Source organism: Artibeus jamaicensis, unplaced genomic scaffold (assembly GCF_021234435.1).
Source record: "Artibeus jamaicensis isolate MK-2021 breed Jamaican fruit bat unplaced genomic scaffold, CSHL_Jam_final contig_391, whole genome shotgun sequence".
NCBI lineage: Eukaryota > Metazoa > Chordata > Mammalia > Chiroptera > Phyllostomidae > Artibeus > Artibeus jamaicensis.
The window spans coordinates 12,491,607-12,515,082 of NW_026521814.1; the positions used below are offsets into that span (position 1 = coordinate 12,491,607).

Consider the following 23,476-nt stretch of genomic DNA (forward strand, 5'->3'; position numbering starts at 1 on the left):
TTTAGAAAAATATTTTTATGGCTAGCTTCAAGAATGGCAAGCTTAAAATATTTTCTTTACTTTATCCTTATAACTTATAGCAGGTTTTTCTCTTTTACTCATTTGGCTAAATAGGAGAGAACAGTTATTTTTTTAAATTGACAATTCAGTTTCACAGCAAAGGCCAAATCTAAGTATGATAAGTGGAAACTATAACAGTTACATTGTGTATTTTTACACCTAACAAGGACTTGAGGCTAATGAGAAGCGTAAGGACTCCTCCTTTCCTTTCTTTCACTGACTCATTCACTCTTCATTAAAAACATAGGTGAACTATTCTGGAAACTAGAGACACAGCAGAGCTTTCACCTAATATAAAGATATAGATAAAAATTAGGGAAACTATAGCTAATATAAGAAAGTAAATTATATTTGCTTCTTTCCTTTTAAATAAACGTTTAAAGAAATAAAACCATGCTTACTTAGCTTGCAGACCATACAAAAAAACAACCCTGGGCTTCATTTGGCCTGTGAGCCATCTTGCTAACCCCTGCATTAGGGCAATAAAACATACTTACTTACTTTCCCTCTCTCTTGGACAATTAGTAAAAGTTGTTTAGTGGATGACAACCACAACTATATTCCACTTTGTCATAAGTTTCATAAAGATAAAATAGAATTATCTAAATACCTATGCTTAGAAGGCATTCGGAAACTTGCTGTTTACCTGTTTATTTAAATGCAAAGTTTTGCTTTTTAATGCCAATGCTAACATTCTTAGGGTAGAGAAGATAAAAGGTCTACAGTTCTGGAACATTTACCAGAAGTACAGCAGCCCTTTACTATAGAAATATCGATCATCTAACAGGCAGTCACAAACTAGAGAAGTGAAAAGGGCCTCTAGCATGAACAGCTGCCACATGGCACAGCTTGTCTTCTGGGGATTTTTCACAAATTTTAATGAAAGAACCTGTGCTACATATATACATTACGTGTTGAATACAATGAACAGAAAAACTACTTCCTTTCTAAAGTATTGGTGGACATTGTGCCTTGTTAGACGGACGCATAATGGGTGTCCTACGCAGTAATAATTGCTTGACGGAACGATGGACTGGACTATTTACTTAATGTCAATACTTTTACACTGAACTAATGCTTCCTAAGGCTTCTGATATACTTTCTGAATAACATAACCAGAAAAATTTTTTGAAAGTACATAGTCATTTAAGTTACACTGTATTTGTTTTTTTTTTTAAGGACTGTAACAGTGCTGAATGATAAAAGTGACAAACATACCGGAGTTTCTGTAGTGGATGTGGCTGGCTGTTGTAATGACTGTGGTCGAGATTCCTCCGATTGAGTCCTAACCAGTCCGCTACCATGACCTTTTACTGTATCACCATTGGTCACAGGAGGATGTTGCTGGGTCAAAGCAGCTTTTAATCTCTGAAATGCAAACATTAAATTAGAAAAATTTTCTCTGCTTTCTACCCAGATCCAACTCTTAACATACCTTTTTTAAAGATTCAGATTTTAAAAATTTTTATTTATTTATCTTTAGAGGGGAAGGGAAGAAGAGAGGGAGAGAAATATCAATGTATGGTTGCCTCTTGTGCATCCCCTGCTGGGAAGTGGCCTGCAACCCAGGCATGTGCCCTGACTGGGAATCGAACCATGGTTGTTTGGTTCCCAGGCCCACGCTCAATCCACTGAGCTACATCAGCCAGGGCTTATTAACATACTTTTTGATTAACCAAAAAAGATATTTGTCAAGGAGTGCATAAACTCATTCAGCTTTAAGTTAATTTTGATTTATCACAATTTGTTACATTCCTAAGATCACTATAAATATCAGTAAGATAAACAAAAGGACCTTTGGAAAGCTTCCCTGAGTCTTTTGTCTAATAGTACTAGAGATTCTAAAGTTTGCTATTCCGAATCAATTTTGAGAAAGAGTAAAAAATAAAAACACTACTGAGTGAAAATAACTAGCTTTGTTCAACTAACACAAAGCAATACAAGTTTATTATGTACACTTATTTTCCCCTTCCCCACTACTCCATTCCTGTACCCTATATTTCAATATTCTCTGGCTCTTAGATTCTTAGACCAATCTCTTCTTCTCCAGATACGGGCCATCTGATTTCTGCCTGCAGGTCTGATGTCAGTGCTTCCTTAGACTAGGACCTGGTACTTAACTTTTTAAGGCCACTACAGTGGCAGGTTAAACTTCCTCTGAGAACCTATGGCTGGATGTGCATCTCTTAGGTCTTCCCTGTCTCCAGTAAGCAGATCTACTTCCAAGTTTATCTGTTCCACTGTGCTCCATTTCGCCTATTAACTGGACTGTACCTGACCCACTGTCAAGAGCGGGAAAAGCCTAGTGTTAGAATGAGGCCCTAGACATTTATGGCTACGTCTTTAAAGTATACAATTTGAATAAGCCTTATTATTCTATCAGCAAAAATGTATTATATGTATATTATCTCCCCAATTAGACAGTAAGCATTTTAAGTGCAGAGATTGCCTTATATTTTTTTTGCATCCCTTTTAGCAAGTAGTACATTACTGATTTATTACGCAGGTAAACAGCAAATGTATTTGCTAACAAACAGAAACTGGTTTCTTTGGTGAAAATGACACATATGATTTTGGGGGTAGTTTTATTGTTATGATCTGTATTTTGGAATAATTAGCACAAGGTAATCATACTGTAGTATCTCAGAGATGAAAGAGACTCCCAAGGATCTGAAAGACCTGGAACTGTTGCTGATAACATTCTTATTAACTGAGATGTAGTCCTTGGGCCCAAAATAAAGTTCTCTCACAAAATTTGATGCAGAAATATGTCCATGACCTTTTCCTAAGATCCACACTCAGGCGCAAATTTCAGGAAAGAGAAGCTACGAACATTGGTGCGAGAACTGTTGCAGTCTATCTAGTGCTTCCCAAACTTTCTAGAAGTAACTGCCTGGGCGTTACATGTTAAAAACAGATTCTTGGTAGCCTCTCCTCTCTTCCTTCTCTGGATATAGCAGAAATGAATGGGTAAGAGAGGAGAGCTTTTGAAAAAGGTCCCCAGTGATTCTAGCACAATTGCTTTCATTCATGCCAACTCAGAACAATTTAGAAAGTTTAATGACTACTCGAAAATTTGAAGTTTCTTAATTTTCATCTATGCATATCATTAGATACTTTCTGTATCTAATCCAGATTCCTTAGAAACTGAAGCATATATGAAAAGATCTACAAAATTTCCACTAGGCAATAGTTAAACATGGACAATTGTTAGTGGACATTTTCTCTTTACTGCTAATCATTGTAGATTCTGAGTATGACTTTAAAAACAAAGCCAGTAGTTTAAAAAAAGTTTTACTGAGTTGTAAGTTCAATACAGTAAAGTGAACTCATCTTAGTGTACAGTTCTTTTGAGTGTTAACAAGCACATGCAGTTGTAGCACCACCTCTTACAATCAGGATATATAGTACAGTTCTATTACCTTCAAATTTCCCTCATGCTCCTGTCCTGTCTCTCTCCTCATACAACCAGCCCCTGGAAACCACTAATCTGTTTTCTGACTCCAAGAGTTTTTGCCTTTTCCAGAACACCATCTAAATGAAATTATAACAGTGCTTAGCCTTCTGAATCCAGCTTCTTTCCTTTAGCATAATGTACAGTGAGTTTCTAATAGGACAATATCCCTGTTTTACAGATTCGGAAACCAGTGATCATTTGTCCAAGATCACACAGCCAGCCACTAGTTAAGTTACTTCAAATCCTGGATTTGTCCAAACCACAAAAGGAGTGATCAAGAAATAAAATTTGAGGCTGAGAAAGAGAAGGAGAGCAACATCAATGTGTGGCTGCCTCTTGAGTGCCCACTAGTGGACACTTGGCCTGACCTGCAACCTAGGCATGTGCCCGGACTGTGACTTGAACCAACAACCCTTTGGTTTGCAGGCTGGCACTCAATCCACTGAGCCACAACAGCCAGGGATGGCAGAATATTTTATGAATTGCAAAGAGTTCTACAATATGTAAAGTACTAGTATCTTTACTGGTTAGCATATATAATATATACATATTGTATACAGCTGAGAAGACACTAGATGTTCAGAATTTAACTCTGCCTCAAACTATCTGTGTGACTCTGAACAAACCATTTACTGTATTTTGCCATGTATAAGGTGCTCCTGTGTATAACGTGCATACCCACGTTTTTGTGTGCATTATACACAAGATCATTAGGCCCATTATTACGCCCATGGAATGTAATCACTGTACTCATGCATAATGCACATCCTTGTTTCCCTCTCAAAAACTTAGGCAAAAAAGTACGCATCATACACAGTAAAATATGGTAATCTTTGGGTTTCGGTTTCTTTATCTGTAAAACTGAGAATGAATAATGTTAATTTCTAGGATTTAGGTAAAGATTAAATATAATATGCAAAATTACCTGACTCATAAAAGGATCTCTAAAATGTCAGGTTCCTTATTTCTTCAAAAATAGCCTCTGTTTTCTCTGAATGGGTGTGGGGTGGAGATGCCAAAGAATCAGGCGAGTTCCTACACTTTTGTATTTTCAAACTATATTTAGGAAAAATGTACTTAAGGGTCATCTTAGTCACTAATTTAGCCTCAGACATATTTTATTATGTTAATCAAATTCTCAAAACCACATCATACAAGTCATCTTTCGAAACCCAGATAAAATTCTTGGTTCTTCCCTTGTTTTTCTTCCTTTTTAAACAAGGAGGAACCACCACATTAGTGGCTAAAATACAGGAGCTTTGGACACTTACAACTGATGGGATAACACGGAAGTGGGTAAATTAAAACTAAAATTAGGTAAGTGGACAAAGCAAATAGTTGGTTATAATCGGGTAGAAATACTTACATTAAATGGTCGAAGAAAAATTAAAAGTAAAATGATTAAGAGTTTGAAAGTACGGGTCATATAAGCAGAACAAAGGAGGACAACCTGGAGAGGCGGTCTCTGCATGATGGTATTTTTTAAAAATAGGGTATCAGATGTCAAAATACAATGAACAGTACCCAGTCTGCAGCATTAGGTTAGGGCTTTCATTTATGGATATAAAATGTACATACACGTAAGTAGTGATTGAGATGTGAAACTTAATAAATTTTATGTCGGTAAAACATTTTTAAGTCCTTAGGTAGAAAGCATCATAGAATTGGAAAGCATTTAAAGTTTTATAGTGAGAGCTTAACTCTTAGAATTAATGAAATACAGTAACTACACACAGGGGAGTCTGAAGTACATAAACATCACTCTCTTGAATAATCTTTAGTGGGACAAGTTACTACCTTACAGAGCACTTAAAAGCAGCATCAGTATTCATTCATTACCCTCTGCTGACTGCCCGAGGGTATACAGTACTCAGCCAGTGAAGAAGCTCTAATGTCTGCTCCATGCTGTTACGTTGATTACAACAAGTCCGACTTGGAAAGTGTGCCACTGGGTACAAAATTTCAGAAAAAGATCTTCAAGGGTTAATTAACACTGCTCTGAAATGCTGATTTTTTAAACAGCAATACATATATATGTAAACTAAAAAATTAGAATGGGTTCAGTGAAAAAGCTGTCACCAAATATGCTTCATATAAATTTTACAATAAAAATGTCTATAATCCATCCATATATATTGTATTTGATAGAGACATTTTAAACAAATAATTTGTTCAAAAATTAATAAATTCTGTCCGTTGACTCTTAGTTCATTGAACATATTTTAAACAAGTTTTGTCAAACTAGTGCTTTTGTCTAATATTAAGTATTTTAAGTATATTAGGAATCAATACGGCTATCAGTCCATTGCTAAGATTAAAATTTCTCTCAATAAGTAAAAAAAGATTGAGTGCTCAATGAAATTAAGTAATATTAAAAGTCTATATTCTCCACCATATACAATAACAGACATAATAAACAATGTTCTCTAAAAACAATTTATGAAAAAGTCAGATCCATATTTCATATGTGCCACAAAAGCTCATCAGAGTAATCACCCTCCTTCTCCTGGGTGTTATCCTACCATCTGCTGCTCTATTACTTATCTTTATTTCGCAACTAATTAACAGCATAATCTTCTAAATTCAGCAAGTTAATTATCATTATTGTGGTCTTTGCAGCATCATCAGTCCTCATAAAGTCTTGTCTCCCCACCCCCAGAGAACATATGAAAATGAAGTAGGCTGGGAGTTTCTTGGAGTGGGCTCATTAGGTGTTTGCTGATTAGCTTAGCATGCAGAGGCAGGTCAGAAGGATTCTGCTGAACACGAGGTTCCATGCAGGGCCCAACTAAGTTAATGTGAGTTTCTGAACATTTGCCAAGATGCCCTCCGTCAGCTCTCAGTAGAAACCCCCCGCAGAAAACCTACTGGCTACCCACTGAGTGCAAAGATATTTCTGTTTGTCACACAACTCTTAAAGGAATGATTCTGGAGAATACCACTTAAATACTTTCTACATACTTCTTAAACTTTAAAACTGCTAAATGATTAACATTCAGAAGATTTACTTTTTGATTACAAATGTTACATAAGAAAATTGTTCTATTAGAAGAGTAACAAAGACAGCAAATATTTATGGTTTATGTGCTTAATAACAAACAAAACCCCTAAACCTAAATTTGGTGACATACAGTGCAATTCTGAAGTAAAATAGATTCTACTGATTCTTCTGTAGTATTAGAAAGCAGTAGATAACCTTGTGTCTGTGGACCCCCACCTACCTTACTCTTACACCACATATTTTACTTTTCCAAAGCTTCATTCTAAAGGTCTTAAAATTAAAAAACAAACAAACAAAAAACCTTGCTTCGAAGAAATTTCTTTAGCACAAAATGAGGATCTTATTTCAATATTTATAGGGGACACAAACACAATGTAAATGTAGTATCTTCCCGTAATCACCAGGCATCTGCATATCTGGGCACTGCAAAAGCATTCTTAGTGCTCTCAGGATACAAACAAGTTTTTCTTCAGCTATATAGTGTGCTACTCATTTTATGTGTTCTAATGCTGCCATTCCTCTTACATTATTTTTCACCACAGGTCATTTTAGTAGAATCAGCACTGCTAAGATATGTAGCATGTCATTAATAGATTGTGACCACACAGGCCAAATAAATCCAAAAGAGATATGTACAACCAAACACGGAGAATGTTTTAAGTATTTTCAGAGTTGAAAATACCAAAGCAAAATCCAACTGAAGTAGTGAAAGAAGAAATTATAAGTTTCATTGAGGGGCTGTAGACTGGTGAACAGTCAGAAAAATTAATGATCATGTATGTAATGTGAACACAGAGATGTGAGCTGGGAACCATGCAGGTGGAAAGCATGGGTTTGAAGTTCTATCTCTGACAGAGAAAAGAATAAAGTCCCAGGATCACTTCCGTGGTTATTAAGAAAGCTCTGGGCACTGGGATATGAGCCCAGTTTCGGTGTTCTTCAGTTGGGATCATACAACTATTTCTTCATTTGGTAAGTCTCTAACTTTAGCCCCTTGAAGCTTAAGAAAGTAATCTATGACACTGACATTTTAATTCAAATTTAGAAATAATCTGTATCTGTTTGGTATTTTATGTTCTAAAAGTACCTAGAATAACAGATAATCCTTTGATTTTAAATTAAAATATTCAAGAGACTGATTTATTCCTGTGATTTGAGTTGAGGAACTAAACCTTATTAAGCCTCTATCTAACTTATAAAGGAGTATTTTAAAAAACCATGCCTCCTTATATCTGTTAATTGAATTTAAAGGTTATTAAGTACTTGGGAGACAGAAGAAACAGGAATATATTAAGTTTAAAATAGAGTTTAAGATGTTTAATATTAATTATACTTTAAGCCCTTTAAAAGGACTATATATATAATTAGATGTGTAAATTGGCCTTAACAATTCACAGAACTAAATTTAAAACTTTAATAAATCTAGTATTATTTTAATTATGATGTGTCACACCAACACACATCATAATTAAAATGCCAAAGGTTAAATATAAAGAGAGAATCTTAAAAGCAGCAAGAAAAAAACAGTTAATTACCTACAAGGGAGTCCCCATAAGACTGTCAGCTGATTTCTCAAAGGAAACTTTGCAGGCTAGAAGGGATTGGCAAGAAATATTCAAAGTCATGAAACGCAGGGACCTAAACCCAAGATTGCTTTACCCAGCAAAGCTATCATTCAAAATTCAAGGGCAGATAAAGAGCTTCCAGACAAGAAAAAACTAAAGGAGTTCATCATCATCATCATACCATTATTCTTTGAAATGTTAAAGAGGCTCGCTTAAGAAAAAGTTCAAAACTATGAACAGTAAGATGGCAATAACACGTACCTACCAACGAATGAATCAAAAAAATTAAGCAAACAAGAACAGAGATGAATCATGGATATGGAGAGCACTTTGATGGTTGGTAGGTGGGAGGGCAGGGATTCCCTAAACCCTGCAAGAAGGGTTCCCTAAATTGCAAGAAGAGGTGAGGAGATTAAGTACAAATTGGTAGTCACAGAAAAGCCACAGAGATGTCAAGTATAGTATAGGAAATGGAGTAGCCAAACAACTCACACACATGACCCATGGACATGAACAAAAGTATGGGGAGTACCTGGGGGGAGGGTGATAAAAGAGGAAAACTGGACAGCTCTAACAGTATAATCAATATAATTTAAAAAACATCTAATATTTTAAGAAAGAAGTCCCTGAAAAAATTGTTCTTCTGTAAAAAAAAAGTCACCATAAAACACATCAAAAAATCAAAAGCAAAAATCACCCTAATGATGTGATATAACCCTGTCAGTACCTGTTTGGGGGAAAAAATATCAATAGTGTCCCTCTTAAAGGTAACACTTTTTTGACTCTCTTAATGGTCACAGGCAATATCTGGAGGGAAAATTCCTCAAAATCTAAGATCACATCTGTTCAATTTCTTGGTACCCATGAAATGTTTGCTAAATAAATGACAACGGATAGAAATAACTGTTAAATGAGACTGGGGCAAAATATATAAACATGAATTAAAGTACAAAAAACAAGCTATTTCTGGTTATTCCCTAAGGCTGATAGATTCATTTTGTACTTCTATAAGTATAGTTGATGTTGATGATGATGACATGTAAGCACTGAAAAGTCTTAAACAGATACTAAATAATGTTCATTCTATGTTACTAAGACAGGGAAAACAAACTAACAGTTGATAAAAAATATCAAGCCAATAATGAAGTAGGAAATAAAATAATCTAGATATGACAACAACAACAACAAAAAACCCAATTAAGCACAATTCCTTTAGCATCCCAGGCAATTGATATTTTGTTACCAGTTCATGTTACCTGAATTGCATGGTAACAACTATGGTTTTCACAAATAAGCCAAATGCCTACAATACATTAGAAAATAAAATACATGTGGTCTGTTACCACACCATAGTGTAATTAAAATATAAATCAGTAAGAAAAAGATACTGAGAAAGCCCCCAAATATTTAGAAATTATATAATATTAAAAAAAATTTAATCTAAGTTTTATTTTATTTACAAAACAATACTACCTATTACACAGTTATGCAGACTGAGATAAAAGCCAGATAAGATAATTGTAATAATTATCCAGAGAAAGTTATAAGCCAAATCAGTACCTAAACTTCAAGGGCAGGTAACAAATATTTTCTTCTAAATAATTACTATTGTTTTTAATATGTTTTCTGAACTTTGGAATAAAGTTCCAAATAAAGTCTTGCTTCTCACTTCTGCTTCCAGTTCCACTTATCCTATACAAACAAGGGGTGCTATGGAAATGCAGAGACCTGGGGTCCAAAAGCAGATCACTGATATTGCCCAGAACCACCCGGTGTACACAAGGATGGGAAGTGGAGGTCAGTTCATCCAAAGTCAACTAGAGAGGCACGTAAGCAAGTATCTCAGGAAGTCTAGTCATAAGTACATCCTCAGGTTAACATCTTTTTTTCACAAATCTTTTGAAAAACACTATGAAATCTTTCTTAACATTTTATTGTATCATGAAACCTTCAAATATATATCCAAGATGGAAGAATTATGGAATAAATATCTGTATACCCACCAATGCAGTCTAACACTAACACTTTACTATATTACTTCCATTACACATCTGTTGACAAACCCATCCCTCTATCCATCATTCATAAAGCCAACTTATTTTTTGGTGCATTTTTAAGTACAATAAATAGCAAATATCGGTACATATACACCTAAATATTTTATCTTTTGGGGCTGAAATATAAAAATCACACACAAATCCTAAGTGTACCATTCAGTGTTTCCGCAAATGTAGACCTGTGTAACCAAAACCTCTATAAACACTGCTACACCCCAGGATATTCTCCCATGCTCCTTCCCAGTAAATACCACTAAACACAACCACGATTCTGATTTTTTCCACCACAGATTAGTTTTACCTGCTCTACAATTTTATATAAATGGATTTACAAGAAAAAAGTGAAACAAAATAATGAGAAAAAATTTGAAATATCTTATTAGAAAAATGGTTTATGTTGAAATCTAGTTTGATTAATAAATACATTCTGAGACTTCCAGCCAAGATGAAGGTGTAGGTAGATACTGTTTGCCTCCTTACACAACCAAAAGGACAACAAAATATTTTAAAACAAAATAACCAGAACTGCCAGAAAAATTGAACTGTATGGAAGTCCGACAACCAAGGAATTAAAGAAGAAACATCATTCCAGACTGGCAGGAGGGGAGGAGACGGGGAGCTGGGCAGAGAAGACTCTCAGCAAGGCAGCGGCTGGCAGACCTGGGTGGGCAAGCTGGCGCCTAGCATACTGGGCAGTCCCACATTCATGTGCAGATAAACTGGGAGAAACAACTGGGGAGCAAGACAGAGCCCTCAATCCAGGGTTCCAGCCCAGGGAAATAAAGCCTCAAAGCTTCTGGCTGAAAACACCCGTGAGGGTTGAGGCGGCAGTGGGAGAGACTCCCAGCCTCACAGGAGAGTTTGCTGGAGAGACCCACAGAATCCTAGAATGTAAACAAACCCACCCATCCAGGAATCAGCACCAGAAGGGCCCAGTTTCCTTGTGGGTAGTGGGGGAAGTGACTGAAAGCCATACAAGAGCCAAGTAAGCAGCACTGTTCCCTCTAGAACCCCTCCTCCGCATACAATGCCGGTGCCCCAAACTGGGGAATACCTAAGGCTCCGCCCCTTACAACATAACAAGTTACCTACAAAGGAGTGCTCATAATGCTATCAGCTGATTTTTCAAAAGAAACCTTGCAGACAAGAGGGGCTGGAAAGAAGTATTCAAAGTCATGAAATGCAAGGACCCACATCCAAGATTACACTATCCAGCAAAGCTATCATTTAGAATGGAAGGGCAGATAAAATGCTTCCCAGATAAGGTAAAGTTAAAGGAATTCATCATCACCAAGTTATTATTATATTTATATGAAGTGTTAAAGATACTTATCTGAGAAAAGGATGATCAAAAGTATGAACAGTAAAAAGACAACTTACAACCATCAACAACTGAACCTAAAAAAACAAAACAAAACAAAAACAAAGCAAACTACTCTAGAACAGGAATAGGGTCACAGAAACGGAGATCACATGAAGGGTTATCAGTGGGAAGAGAGGGGGTGAGAATGGGGAAAAAGGTACAGGGAATAAGAAGCATAAATGATAGGTACAAAATAGACAGGGGGAGGTTAAGAATAGTACAGGAAATGAAGAAGCCAATGAACTTACATGTATGACCCACAGACATGAACTAAGGGGGCAGATGCTGCTGGGAATGAGAATGTAGGGTGGAGGGGAATAGAAGGGAGAAAAAATATGGGGCAACTGTGATAGCATAATCAATAAAATATATTTTAAAAATAAATAAATACATCCTATGCAGGACTATTAAATTCTTCAAAACTGAAAAACAAAAACACCCCCTCCACAAAAGCAGATTGTTTAACTTTTCAAGAGAAGACAAAGATCTCTATTTTCATGTGAACATATTCTAATTGTTAAAATTTACTAGCCAATGCAAAACTGTAAAAGACCAAGAGATCTGGCCTGGTGGCTGAGTTGGTTGGAACCTTGACCCATACACCAAAGGGTTGCAGGTTCAATTTCCAGACAGGGCACATACCTAGGTTGAGGGTTCCATCCCCGGTCAGGTCACATGCCAGGTAGCAGGTGGAGGAGAGGCAACTAATAGATGTTTCTCTCTTTTCCCCTTCCTGTACTGTTCTAGTCATGCACATAAAAACTAACAGTAAAACTCCACAGTGGATATTTACCCACAAAAATTAAGACGTATCTCTCCACAAATACCTACATAAGAATGTTCACAGCAGATTAACTCATAATGTCTAGACAGCAGAAACAATCCAAATGTGTGACAATGCATGAATGGATAAACTATAACATATTTATACAATGAAATAATACCCAGTAATGAAAGAAATAAAATGCAGAACAATGTAAGCATCAAAAGCATTATGCTGAACACAGTAAGACAGACGCAAGAGTAAATACTGTATAAATCCATATATTTTTATTTGTATTTTTGCATTTCATTATTTTTTTCATTGTTGTTCAATTACAGTTGTCCTAATTGTTCCCCATTGCTCTCCCCTACCCCTCCCATCCCCTGCTCCCTCAGTCAATACCCACCCTGTTGTCCATCACCATGGGTCCCTTACACATGTTTCTTGACTAGACCTTCCCCTTCTTTTCCCTGTTATCCTTTCCCCCCCTCCCCTTTGGTCACTGTCAGTCTGTTCCTTATTTCCATGTTTCTGGTTCTATTTTGCTCGTTTTTTCTGTTCATTAAGTTATACTTATAGATGAGATCATAAGGTATTTGTCTTTTGCTGTCTGGCTTACTTCACTTAGTATAATACTCTCCAGTTCCATCCATGCTGTTGCAAAAGGTAGGAGCTACTTCTTTCTTTCTGCTGAGTAGTATTCCATTGTGTAAATGGACCGGGGCTTTTTTATCCACTCATTTACTGATGGGCACTTAGACTGTTTCCAGGACTTGGCTATTGTAACTATCGCTGCTGTGAACATAGGGATGCCCAGGTTCTTTTGAATTGGTGTTTCAGGATTCTTAGGATATAATCCCAGCAGTGGATTCACTGGATCAAAAGGCAGTTCCATCTTTCGTTTTATTGAGGAAATTCCATACAGTTTTCCACAGTGGCTGAACCAGTCTGCACTCCCACCAACAGTGAACTACGGTTACCTTTTCCCCACATTCTACCAGCACTTGTTTGTTTTGTTAATGATGGCCATTCTGACCAGTATGAAGTGGTATCTTGTTGTAGTTTTAATTTGCATCTCTCTGATGGCTAGTGATGTTGAGCATTCTTTCATATGTCTATGTGTCCTCTGTACATCTTCCTTGGAAAAGTGTCTGCTCAGGTCCTTTGCCCATTTTTTAATTGGACTGACTTCCTGGTGGAGAGTCATATGAGTTCTTTATACATTCTGGAGATCAAACCCTTGTCCAAGGTATTATTGACAAATAGGTTTTCTCATACAGTTGGTTCCCTTTTCATTTTGCTGACATTTTCTTCAGGCATGCAGAAGTTTTTTAATTTGATATAGTCCCATTTGTTTATTCTTTCCTTTATATCCCTGGCCCTAAGAGATATGTCAGTGAAGATCTTGTTGTATGAGACACCTGACATTTTACTGGCTCTGTTTTCCTCTAGGACTTTTATGGTGTCATAACTTTAAGTCTTTTATCTAGCTTCAGTTTATTCTGGTGTATAGTGTAAACTGGTGGTCTAGTTTCATTTTTTTGCAAGCACTGTCCAGATCTCCCAGCGCCATTTATTGAAGAGGCTATTTTCACTCCATTTTATGGTTCTGTCTACTTTGTCTAATATTAATTGACTATAGAGACAGGGGGTTATTTCTGGGCTCTCTGTTCTGTTCCATTGATCCATGTGTCGGTTCTTTTGCCAGTACCAGACTGTTTTGATTACAGTGGCCTTGTAATACAATTTGAAATTAGGTATTGTGATCCCTTCTACTTTGTTCTTTCTCAAAATTGCTATGGCTACTCAGGGTCACTTATAGTTCCATATAAGTTTGATGGGGATTGCACTGAATCTATAGATTGCTTTTGTCCATACTACTGTATGGACATTTTAATAATGTTAATTCCTCCAATCCACGAATACATTTCTGTCTTCCTTAATTTCTTTCTTCAGTGTTCTGTAGTTTTTTGAATACAGGTCTTTCACACCCTTGGTTAAGTTTATTCCTAGGAACTTTATTTTTCTTGTTGTTACAGTAAATGTCATCTTTTTCTTAGTTTCTGGTATCTCATTGCTGGTGTACAAAAATACCTTCAATTGCTGAATACTGACTTTGTATCCTGTTGTTTTGCTAAATTCATTTATTAGAGTGAGTAGTTTTTTGGTGGGGCCTATAAGAAAATGCCATAGGGTTTTCTACGTATACTACCACATCACCTGCAAACAATGACAATTTTACTTCCTCCTTTCTAATTTGGATGCCTTTTATTTTTTTCTTGTGCGATCACGGTGGCTAGAACTTCCAATATTGTGTTGAATAGAAGTGGTGAAAGTGGACACCCTAGTCTTGTTCCTGATCTTAGGGAGAAAACTTTTAGTTTTTGCCCACTGAGTAGGATTTTGACTGTAGATTTCTCGTATATGGTCTTTATTATGTTGAGGTATGCTTCTTCTACTCCCACTGAAATAACCCGTGGTTCAAGGAAGAAATCATGAAAGAAATTAGAAAATGAATGATAATGAAAATATACCATATAAAAATTTGTGCAGAGAAAAACAGAGCTTTAAATGGCTATATTAAAAATGTAAAAAGATTTAAATCAATAAGCTTCACTTTAGAAAGCAAATAAAAGATAAGCAAATTGAGTAGACCAGAGAGAATATTAAAGATAGCAATAGCAATCAATAATAGTACAAATATACTGCTAAGAAAAATAAAGGCAAGCTACAGAGAGAAGATATTTGAAGGTTATATATAACAAAAATATGAATCTAGTTTATATTAATAGAAACTAAGAATTCATACAATGAATTCATGTAACATAACAAAATATAAGTAACCCAATTTAAAAACAGGCAAAAGATACCACAAAAAAGTCTAGTCAAATTGGAAATGCAAATAAAAACTACGAGATACTGCTATATACTCCTAGAATGTCTACAAGGAAAATGATAAAAAACAAATGTTGGCATAAATGTGGGAAAAACTGGGATTCTCATATACTGCTTGTTGGAATGTAAATGTTTGGAAAAATTTCTGGCAGTTTCTCATAAAGTTAAATGTATACCTACCCTCTGACTGAGCAACTCTACTATTTGGTAGATAGACTAAATGAAAATGTATGTCTACAGAGAGTTGTATAAAAACGTGCATAGCAGTTTATTCAGAGTAGCTAAGCACTAAAAGTCATTCAGATGTCCATCAACAGGAGAATGGATACAGAAATTGTGGTATATTCTATACATACAATGAGATACTTACTTAGCAATATGAAACAGCAAACTAGGATACATTCAACAACATGGATAAACCGAAGAGACACATGCTGAACTAGACACAGAGTATATACTGATTCTAATTATATGAAGTTCTAGAACAAATTGCTGGTAACATATAGAATAGTTAGTGGAGCTGAACTGACTGGGAAGGGAAATAAACTTTCTGGGTAGATATTAATGTTCTATACCATAATAAGGATGTGAAGTTCATGAATGCACTTATCAAAACTGTACATTTAAAATTGGTTCTTTTCAATGTATATAAATTTTACATTAAAAATGTCTATTAAAAATAACTGAATCAGCCCTGGCTAGTGTAGCTCAGTGGATTGAGCACGGGCCTGCAAACCAGATGATCGGGGTTTGGTTCCCAGTCAGGGTACATGCCTGGGTTGCAGGCCAGTTCCCAGCAGGGGATGTGGGAAAGGCAACCATACATTGATATTTCTTTCCCTCTCTCCTTCCCTTCCCCTCTAAAGATAAATAAATAAAATCTTTTATAAAAAAAAAAATAACTGAACATAGTAGGGAGCAATCTGAGGTACAGATAAAATAGGAATGGTAATTTTATTAATAATAATTCAAGCTGGGTGATAAGTATGTGTGGGTTCATTCTATTAACCTGTTTACTTTGTATGTGTTTAAAGTTTTCCGTTCTGTAAAGTTAAAATTTAATAACCTACTTTCTGAGTCTTTTTATTTAATTAAAAAATGAACAACTAAATTTATTTATTATACCAATTAAAAGAGGCAAACATCTAAATATAGCTATTTCACATTAGCAAACTTCTAATAAGAAATTTATTTGGATTATTAAATTTAAGTGGAGCAATCTGTGACTCCCTCTGCTATTTTGGGGGCCTTCAACCAATGATTGTTTTCCATATATAAACTTGTGAACATTATAACTTTGGTATTTTTTAATATACAAGCATACAAAACACTTTTATTATTATTAATTTAATTCCCTGGTAACAGAGAAAGTTATTTAGGAAAAGTGCTCAATTTAATAGTTTCTACAAATATGGCCTAATCTTGTAAGCCAAGAGTATTTCTTTAAATCAGATTTGTTCCTTTTGAATTAATTTGTAAGAAAAAAAGCCCACTGAGTAAGTAACATATTTTTAGATACAGTGTACAATAATATCATCTCATTCACATTTCTACTCCCAGTTCTTACTAACTGAATTTTCCATTAGTATGATATGTTTAAAGTAAAAAGTATAAAAAACATTCCCAGTGAAGCTCTTTGGCTATACATTTATCTCAGTATTTCTGAAACTTTGACCTAAAAATGCTGTTATGTGAAAAATTTCCCTCTCAGGTTTTCAAGTTCTCTCACTACAATCAATAACCAGCTAATTTTTATATCCCTGAGCCACCTATTATTCATTCGGATGATATGCAAGTTTTATTGTTAAGAGAAGTCATCATCACATGCCAATTTCAGATTGATTATTTGCACTAATGGAGGACAGCAACAAAAAATTTAAAGACTTGCAACATATAATGATTTTATGTGTACAAATTTATATCATTACTGTAGTGCCTAGCATTGAAGTAGAGCAAATAATAGGTACCTAATAACTATTTATCTATTGATTTCCTAATGATACATTCATTAATTGCTGTTAAGAAGAAATTGCCCCGAAGTATGTGATATTGTAGAGGGAGAATTATGATGATTTAAACAAGATGATGATGATGTACAGAAGAGGCACTGTATTGTGCAGCATTTTGGGAAACCATCCGAGCAGCTGGCTGCCAAGAAAGTTGGTTGTGGAGGGAGAGGAAAGAACCTCCACTCCCATTCTGGAATTCCATGGGGACCACAGCATAATGCAAAGGACCCTAGCTGGCATTCAACCCCCAAAGGTGAGTGGGATATTCTATTTCCTTTTTTTGGCATATGGGCCCTGTAAGGTCTCTTCCCAAAGCTGTGATGGAAATCCACAGTCCCTATGTACAAGCTCGGCAGAAAGACAATGCTGTCCTCCCTCTCACCCCACAAACCACACAGAGCTTCTCCAAGGGAGTTAGTTTACCATGGTCCTGAGGCTGAGGGTCAGGGGATTTGGCAGCTAATAAAATGGACCACACACTGAGTTAGCTCAGTGATGCTGCTGAGCACACATAACTGCAGAATGACCACCAAAATATTCTTGGGGACAACATATGAAAGAGCATCATGAATTAATATGCATTAAAGGCCTTCTAAGGTCGTACCACCCTTTGCTTCAAAGGTTCACAACTCAAGTGAGAAAAGGAAACAACGTTCTCCACCCAAAGCCGAGATTTGAAATTCTGGCTTTATTGTCCTTCAGGGATTATCACGAGGCCTCTTACTGGATTCATTTATATATGATATAAAGTAGGGTTTACCGCCATTTTAAATAAAGACACTAGATGGAATTTAACACTATGAATATAAAGGGTAGAGAGAATTTTTTAAAAAGCAGTAGCTGCACATCTTCTAGCAAGAAAATGATCAGATTTATAAGATTTGGAGCTAAGACAAACCCCAGAAATCTAATTTTAATATCTTATTTTACAGATGAGAAAAATGAGTCTCAGAAAAGTTAAAATGGATTGGTTAAGGGTAACGAATAGCAGAGTATGATTAAAATTACAACATGTATCCTGACTCCTAATCTATATATAGTTCATTCCTTAAACAAAACCAGTTTCTCAGGGTCTGAAACACATCTCCAAAATATGGTTTTCCTTTAAATTACTAATTCGTATGTTATTTCAAAATACTTGTTAATATTGTTCTGCAAATGTGTACCACTGTTTAAAATTACTTATCAGCACCGCCTTCAGATGATTGTAGCTAGTTTCAGCTGCAATATTCCCAGCCTCCACCAGGAGGACACTTTGTTTAAAAAGCCACAGACAAAAACCAGACAAGAATTAGAAATGTATTACCCATGCATCCATTTATTTTAAACCACCACTAACTAATCACCATGCTAGTAGAAGCTTTCCCTTTCCAAATTTTCTAGTTCTTCTAATAGCATAATATAGACCTTAATTTTGTTAGATGTGATCTAAATTGTGCATTTGAGTGGGCTTGAATGAAAAACAAATACCAAAAACCTACTTCAAAAACGGCTCAAGAAACAAACAGAACAAGTAAAATCTTACTTACCATTTTTGCTTCTGACTGTACTGGTTGAGGAGACGAAGGACCTGGAATCCCTGGAACACTAGGCACCATGGTGACGGGTCGAACGAGCTATGCAAAAGATATTAAACAGTAACCGCTAGAGGATACATTCAAAATGAGGTTTGTACTTTATTTTTACCATTGCTGCTATAAGTAATTTGAGACTTCAAATCAGAAACTGTTTCTGCCTTAAACCCTAATCAATCTTATACCCTGATTTATCCTTCAAAAGTTGTCAATTTCTAAGACACTTGCTTCCCTAGTTTTTAATTTTCACAATTTTTAAAAATGGTTTCTTCTTACAGAAACTCACAGTATTCAAAGTAACTGACGCACAACTTCTCCCATATCTGTCACACTTCCATTTTGGGTGTGAAAGAAAATGTTAAGTTTTGTGACAACTAGGCATAAAAAATAATTTCATCAATGAATTATGCTTTTCTAAAATATGTAAGGTTTCTAAAATATATAAAAAGTTTTCTATATTACCATACTGCATAATGACAAAAAAAGCCCTGATTACCTCTAATAATTTCTCTAACAACCTGGAACAGATTTTTCCATTTTGTTTTTTGCTTTTTTAAAACCTAATATCAATACCAAGTGATAAACTATTGTGTAGCTAAAGTATGTCTTTTTCATTTCAATTTCTTTCATCATAGTTACATTTCACAGGATACCCACAAATCTCAAATACAGGGCAAAAATGTTTCTTTCTCAAGAATATCCTCAGAAAAGAGGAAGAAGTCATCTTATGTTTAGTCCTTATAAAGTTTCTCAAATAATTAAACAGCAAAGTTCTGTTGAAAGGTAACATAATTTGGAAATTATTTCAATTTATGCTAATTCTGGATACTTAGAAGGTCACTTGGAAGACTTAATAAAAATAAGTATTTAACATTAGTTTTAATACTATTCTTGATATAATCTGACCAAAAGTACTGGATGTTACTATAAGTAGGCTTCTAAAAATGATTTTCAAAAGTGATACAACAGCCCTGGCCACTGTGGCTCGGTTGGGTGCCTTCCCCACACGCCAATAAATTCCTGGTTGGGGCACATGCCAAGGTTACAGGCCTAACTCTGGCTGGGAGCATGCCAAAGACAACCAATCGATGTTTCTCTTGAAAATTCATGTTTATCTCCCTCTCTTCCCCCTCCTTCCCTCTCCCTAAAAATAAATAAATAAAATCTTTTCATTTTTTTAAAAAAGCTACACAATACATGATAATAATATACTACAGGGAAATATCTATCTACAAGGTAAAAAAAGAAACTATCTTTTTACTTTATGAATGAGTATTAGGGTTTGGGGTAAGACTTCCAGAAAGAGAGTAATAGATTCAAGAAGTATTATATTGAAATTACTTAAGTAAAAATGAAAATAATGTATTTCGGAAAAGTATGCCAAATGTCTTAAAAGGTGGTTCTAATGATGACTTTAATGTTGAAGATACATTTTAAGAATTTGAATAAAACTGTTTTATGAAATGTGAGAACAGGAAAAAAGCATTATTTCTAACTTACATTATTCTAAATAATGTGTTTTAAATATTCACTAAATTATTAAATATTATAATTAGATATTTAACTATTGCCTATATCTTTTAAAATTTACATAATTAACATGCCCAGAAAATAACTTAGATTGATTAAGATGTTCACAGGCTTGAATAGCAAAATAATTCTATAAACCCAATTTGACCATAAAATTCTAAGTGTTTTTATAAACAATTTCTACACTATTTGAAATACCATGGAGTTATCTGACAAGTGTTCCATTATAAATATCCTCTTCAAGAATTAAAATCTGTGTTACTATTTGAATTCTACAAATCCAGTCAAATTGAAATGGGTTCACTAGGAATAAAATTCTTCATTCTAAGTTTTGCTGTAACAAAATATTTAAATAGTCTAAATCTCGAACTCACTGGGACTGCAGCTGGAACATGCACATTAGAACTTGTAATTGATGCAGGAATAGCAACAGGCATAGTCTGTCCGTTGGGAAGATGTAACAGAAGAGGAAATGGACCTGGTACAGGACTAAGAAAAACAAAGGAAGGGAAATTAAAGAAAAGAAATGAAATTTGTACCAATCATCTTTATTACTTCTATTACTGTAGCAATTAAAAAGAAATTTTCTAACCAATGAAAAGCAAATCACAAAATTTAATCATTTTTAATTGCATCTTAAATGCATAATATATGTGGCAGTGTGAAAACAAAACAAAAAAAAACAGAAATAGTTATGGATTTATTTAGGACACTCTCCAATATATTAATGAGAAAAATTCTTATTAGAAAGCTCTGAAGAGCTACCAGTCTAAAAGAAATATCATCTAAGTTTTAAATATTTATTTTCTAATTTTATACATATCAGGTCTGTCTGGAAAAAGTCTAGCCATTGTTAATATAACTAGAATGGTTTACATGACATCAATGTAACCTGGCAGCTAAAGAGAGTGGACTAGACGACTTCACTGTACTAGTCAGTGGGGGCAGTAGACACTGCTGAGTGAGCATGCGTACTGTGTGGACAATGCATTCAAAATGAGTGAGTCGAGCACTGAATCTGCACCAAATTTTGCATTAAGCTACTTGGATGATACACAAGCTGCAGCTGTGGACAACTGGTAACTGGCAGCTTCACCATGACAGTGCACCCACTCATGCATCATGTCTCATGGAGAAATTTTGGGTGAAATATCAAATCACCCAAGTGACTCAGCACCCCTACAGCCCAGACCTGGTGCCCTGCAAGTTCTGGCTTTGCCAAAACTAAAATCCCCTTTGAAAGGGAAGAGATTTCAGACTGTCAATGAGGTCCAATAAAATATGACAGGGAAGTTGATGGTGACTGGGAGAAATGTGTGAAGTCCCAAGGTGCCTACTTTGAAGGCGACTGAGGCATCATTGTCCTTGGTACAATGTTTTTTGTACCTTCTTCAGTGTCTCTATTTTTCATACATATTACGTGGCTGGATAGTTTCTAGACAGACCTTGTATATATACATGCATCTTGTATATTTAAAAAAGACTACCCAAGTACTTTTCCCCAAAACCAAAGCATGCAGAATATGATTCCTCCCACCTCTCTCTCCTTCTCTCATATACATACCCCTGAGGTCACAATTTTAATGATAATATGACAACAAAAACTTAACAATTCATATAGGTCAATGACTGGTCCAAATCACTTACACGATTGGCCTGTTGGAGGATGGTGCCTGGGTGATTACAGTACTTGAAGTTGGTGAAGGTACTGCCTGCTGAATAATTACACTTGAGTCAGAACTTGTAAGCAGCACATTGGGAACCTGTAATGATGGTGGACGAACAATAGCTGATGTTGGCTGTGCAGTTTGTGCCAATGGTACTTCCTATTTAATAATGATAGAGAAAGAGTAGAATTGAAAAATGCAAGTCAATTCATGTACCCTAATAGACAGAATATAACACACTTCGAAAGCATCCATGGGATAGTACTTAATATCCCCAAAGTAAATTAATATGTAAAGTTAATTAAAAGAAAATTTTAGAGGCAGCTCTAAAGTTTCAAATGCTATGTTCATATTTTAATTTAAAAACATCTGAGTGGTTCTTTCAGTACAACTTGTTTTCCTATCAATCCAGAAATAAGTTATTAGGCTCAGCAACTTGGCTATGATACCATGAGAATTTTAGTAAAAATTAAAAATACAATCTATTCATGGAATCATAGAACTTAAAATCCAGAAGGGATTGCTTAGTTCTGCTGCATCATTATATGATAAAAAAGAGGAAAGGGGTGTAGGGAGGTCGTGTTACTGCTGATATAAATTCAGTAATAGAAATATTGAAAAAGAAATTTTAAAGTGCCCTAACCATTGTGGCTCAGTTGGTTGGAGCACTGTCCTGTAAACCTTTGGTAAAAGGTTGAAGGTTCAGTCCCAGGTCAGGCACATACAAGGGGCAACCAATCAATGTTTCTCTCTACCACTGATGTTTCTCTCCCTCTCTTTTTCCCTCCCTTTCTCTCATTTTAAAATGAGTAAGCACGTCTTCTGGCGAGTACAAAAAAAAATTAAAGCAATGCAAATGCTGTTTTAGGTAGGTACCCCTCCACTATCAGTAATTTCTCAATATCAAGAGGCCAAAATATAGTGATATCTTAAATATAAAATACATAATTATAGAATTATAAAATAGTTAATTTTATAATTAACTATTTGGCATGAGAACTTTCCAAATTAAAGAAAAACATAGAATTTCTGACTTGGTTGAGACCTTATAGATAGTCTTTTCCCTGGTTTTACACATTAGGAAACAGATTAAGGGCCTTATCCAGAATTCCTTAACTAGTTGGTAGAAAAACTGGGTCTATCGTGTACTTTGAATTGGCTTTTATGCTGCCACTTATTACCAAAATCTTATTAAGCTACACAGAAAGATAAACTATTACTACTGGAGCTTCATCTACTCCACAAGTCTCAGAATGTATAACATGCTCTTAAGAACTAGTGATAAGGGACAGACAATAAACAAGTAAAACAAAATTACAGATTGAAATGTGCTATACAGTAGAAGTACAACATAACAGATAATGAAAAATTAACTGACGGAAGGTTGGAGTTGGTTACTTTCGATAGTATAGTGAAGACAAACTTTGAAAAAAATTGTATTTAAACTGATACTGAATGGGTAAGAAGGAGAACATTCTACGGAGAAGGAATCAACACCATGAGTAATGATGTCTTTGAGCCAGGAAAGAACTTGC

General features: G+C 35.3%; 1 protein-coding gene across 3 annotated transcripts in view; it reads right to left on the minus strand.

Annotated features, from left to right (window-relative positions):
• ATF2 (activating transcription factor 2) overlaps positions 1-23,476 on the minus strand; it is an 81,912-nt gene that overhangs the window by 18,019 nt on the left and 40,417 nt on the right. Inside the window, exons 8-11 of one of the 3 annotated variants that reach the window (XM_037155857.2) lie at positions 21,922-21,989; positions 20,649-20,763; positions 18,700-18,786; positions 1,279-1,428 (exon numbers count right to left, since the gene is read on the minus strand). In XM_037155857.2, the coding sequence (XP_037011752.1) occupies positions 1,279-1,428; positions 18,700-18,786; positions 20,649-20,763; positions 21,922-21,989 (420 nt within the window). Of the gene's footprint in view, positions 1-1,278; positions 1,429-18,699; positions 18,787-20,648; positions 20,764-21,921; positions 22,101-23,476 lie in introns of all 3 variants that reach the window. The other 2 variants (XM_037155856.2, XM_037155855.2) reach the window with 2 other exon arrangements.